This window comes from Pollicipes pollicipes, unplaced genomic scaffold (assembly GCF_011947565.3).
Source record: "Pollicipes pollicipes isolate AB1234 unplaced genomic scaffold, Ppol_2.1 Scaffold_4740;HRSCAF=5597_pilon_pilon_pilon, whole genome shotgun sequence".
In the NCBI taxonomy this organism is placed as follows: domain Eukaryota; kingdom Metazoa; phylum Arthropoda; class Thecostraca; order Pollicipedomorpha; family Pollicipedidae; genus Pollicipes; species Pollicipes pollicipes.
In genome coordinates this window covers 29,269,505-29,272,802 of record NW_023596545.1, presented here as the reverse complement: position 1 = coordinate 29,272,802, position 3,298 = coordinate 29,269,505, and the positions used below count along the sequence as shown (strand labels likewise).

At 62.9% G+C, this 3,298-nt stretch overlaps 1 protein-coding gene across 1 annotated transcript in view; it reads right to left on the bottom strand.

Annotated features, from left to right (window-relative positions):
- Window positions 1–626: 626 nt before the first annotated feature.
- Window positions 627–3,298, bottom strand: part of LOC119098172 (mitofusin-1-like) — a 4,275-nt gene continuing 1,603 nt past the window's right edge. The window contains exons 2-5 of the mRNA XM_037221101.1: window positions 2,633–2,734; window positions 1,962–2,111; window positions 1,315–1,511; window positions 627–862 (exon numbers count right to left, since the gene is read on the bottom strand). Of these exons, the coding sequence (XP_037076996.1) occupies window positions 658–862; window positions 1,315–1,511; window positions 1,962–2,111; window positions 2,633–2,734 (654 nt within the window). The 3' untranslated portion in view covers window positions 627–657. The remainder of the gene's footprint in view (window positions 863–1,314; window positions 1,512–1,961; window positions 2,112–2,632; window positions 2,735–3,298) is intronic.

Genomic DNA, 3,298 nt, shown 5'->3' with positions numbered 1-3,298 from the left:
ACCAGCGAACGGTCGGTGCGGTAAGGATACGCAAATACCAAGTTCACGTCAGGCTCGGAACACGCCTTTTCTAGAGTCAAAACAGCCTACCCAACCTAAGTCGCCAACATTACCTCACAAACTCTCACTTTGGAGGCTACATTATCAATGTATTAGCACCACGATGCCCCCGGGCAATTTACATCAACGAAAAAATCGCGCCAGATGAGAAAACGCTGTCAATCCAACATGGGTCGTTTGACTTTAAAGGGAAGTGATCAACACACCAGGCATCCCAATGCCCAACTGTCAAATTTTTACACCCTTGATGGCATCAATCCAGTCCGGCCATGATGCGATTCGACAACTAACACCGTGGACGCACAAACGCCGCCATGCAACGGGGATTCAATCAATCAGGACAAACTACCGACGCGTGAGACATCCCGGCGTCATTAGACCCCGTAAAAGGGTCACAGAATCGTGTCTGTCCTAACAACGGCGGCGGCCGATCTTCTGCGGCCAGCTCAATGGCACAATCTCAGGTCGGCGAGACGCCTCAGTGACGTCACCACGCTATCGATGACGTCGCATTAGGGTACCCCGGTGACGTCATCCCGCTACCGATGACGTCACCGGCCGGCAGTCAATGCTGCTCTCATTGCACTAGAACCCCTCCTAGCTGACATCGGTCAGGAAGTTGTCGGCGAAGGTGACCAGCTGGCTGGCGATGAACGAGGCCTTGTTACGCAGGGTCTTGGCCGAGTCAGCCACGGCGTCAACCTCGGCAATCTCGGCGTCTAGCCGCGCCACCTCCCCCCGCATGTCGCTGATGGACTCGTCCACCAGGTGGCACAGCCGCGCGAACGTGCTCGACAGCTCTCTGTCAGGGGGAGACAGTGTGTTACGTGATGGTAAAGCGCGATCCACAGCCACAGATGTAAGCTCGTTTTCTGTCGGCAAAACAAAGCACGTCCCGCACTTGGGTGATCATCCGGTGGTCACGCGACCTGTGACGCCGTTCCAACAGTCATGTCATAAAACCATCATTCCGAAGAAGGTATCGGTCTCTCTTCACGACAGAAGGTTCGGTGAAGTTCCCGAATATTTCGCTATTCAAAAGCAACGACACCACACGTCATGCGTCTATATAAACGTACAGCTGACAAACTCATTGTTGCACCCGGTGGCTGCATTTCTGGCGGCATATACTCACTGTTGCACATGGTGGCTGCAGTTGAGGAGGTACATACTGTTGAGCCTGGTGGCTGCAGCTGCGGCGGTACATACTCAGTGTTGCGCCTGTTGGCTGCAGCTGCGGCGGCAAATACTCACTGTTGCACCTGGTGGCTGCAGCTGGTGGACGTCAGGTCCACGATCTGGCGCAGCTTCCTGGTGGCGTGCTCCACGTACTGGCGCTTGAAGCGGCGCTGGCGCGCCTGGTTGGTGTAGGTCAGCCGCTGGTACAGGTACAGCGAGCCGTACAGGCCAGCTGTCAGGCCCACCAGCCGCCAGCCGACCGTGCGCAGCAGCTGACGGCGGGCCGGGCGCCGGGTAAGGACACGACCAGGCCGGCGGAGGGGCGGGCCGGACCGGGGGGGGGGGGGGGGGGCACGGGCGAGGCGGCCAGGGGTAACGGCGGACAGCGCGGGCCGCCCTAGTGTAAGTCAGTGCTGGGTCCGACGGGGAACACGCGGGGAAGGCGGGGCCTGCCAGCAGTCCGGTCGTCATGGCACAGCTGTCCGCGGCAGCGACCGGAATCGGCGGAGAGGAGCGTGAACACACCCACCGGCAGGGAGTCCGCGCACACGAACATCGGCGCGGAGCCGCACTGGCGTACGTTTATTTCCAGCCAAGGATGACACGTATGGTTTTACCCTGGCTTTACTTTAGCACGCGGAACCGAGCCGTGACTTCAGCACGCTCAAAACTGGCCGTAGCTCACTACGCCAGGCGCCACCCCGAGCGGCGCCACAACTTACAAATCCGGCCACCAGGAGTCCGCCGACGGCGCCCTGTGACGAGACGGCAGAGAGGGCGAGACGGCTGAGCATGGCCAGCTGGTCGCTGTCGGCGGCGGAGCGCTTCTCTTCCTCGGGCGTGCGCGGCGTCAGCGGCACACTGCGGGGGACCTGCCGAGCGCGGCGCTCGATCACTCGCCGGACGCGTGCGACATCCCGGCTTCCAAAGTGGAAACCCCCGGAGGTCACCCGGACTCCGGCGTACTTCGTCACCGGTCAGGACTCGGGTCCGGACTCACGGGTACTCCCCCACCGACGGAGGGTGCCCGCATCTCGGGGAAGCCCAGCCGTTGGGGCTCACTGGGCACTCTCAAGCCCCGGTGATACAAAGAGGGACGGTGGCACGCGAGCGTGGTGCAGAGCACGAGGAACAGTCGACTTCACCGCTGTCTTTATTTGGATAATCCAAATTCCTAATCAGATCGAGAGGCGAGATCAGACATACAGACGCCGTTACTAGGGGACCGACTCCACGAGAGCGCAGGCGTTCCTAAAGTACACCTGGCCCCGTACTTCACTTAGATTCCATCAAACCCCACTGAGGCGACTACTGGTCCGCCGTCTCCCCCGGACCTCCCCACAGGTGACCGGTGGCGCAGCCTGGGCCGCGCCGAACCGCCGGGCCATCTCACCGGCTCGGCCAGGCCCAGCAGGGTGATCTTGCTGCTGGCGGCGCCCAGGTAACGGCGAGCCAGTGACGTCAGACCCAGCGTGAACCGGAACTCGATGTCCTCCTGTCGGCCGCGCGAGGCACCGGTCATACCCCGGCAGCGGGCGCGGAGACGGTCCGGGCGCACACCCGCGCTCGGGCGGGCTGCCACCGCTGAAACGCAGTGCCGCTCCGGCCGCGCCCGACTCGCGACTGAACCGCAGCCGCATCGCCAGTCAGGGCCGCGTCGGCTTCGCACGACACGCCGCGTGATAACACGACACAGCATAAGACACAGCACGATACGACACGGCACGGCACGGCACGTAACGTCACGACACGGCACGGCACGGCACGGCACGGCACGGCACGGCACGGCACGGCACGGGGCATGGCATGGCTGGATGGCATGGCATGGCATGGCACGGCACGGCACGGCACGGCACGGTTGCGGCACGTCACGGCATGGCACGACATGGTAAAGCACGGCCGGCACGGCACGGCACGGCACGGCACGGCACGGCACGGCACGGCACGGCACGGCACGGCACGGCAAGGCAAGGCAAGGCAAGGCAAGGCACGGCACGGCACGGCACGGCACGGCACGGCACGGCACGGCATGGCACAAGTCACAGCGTGTCTGCGCCGC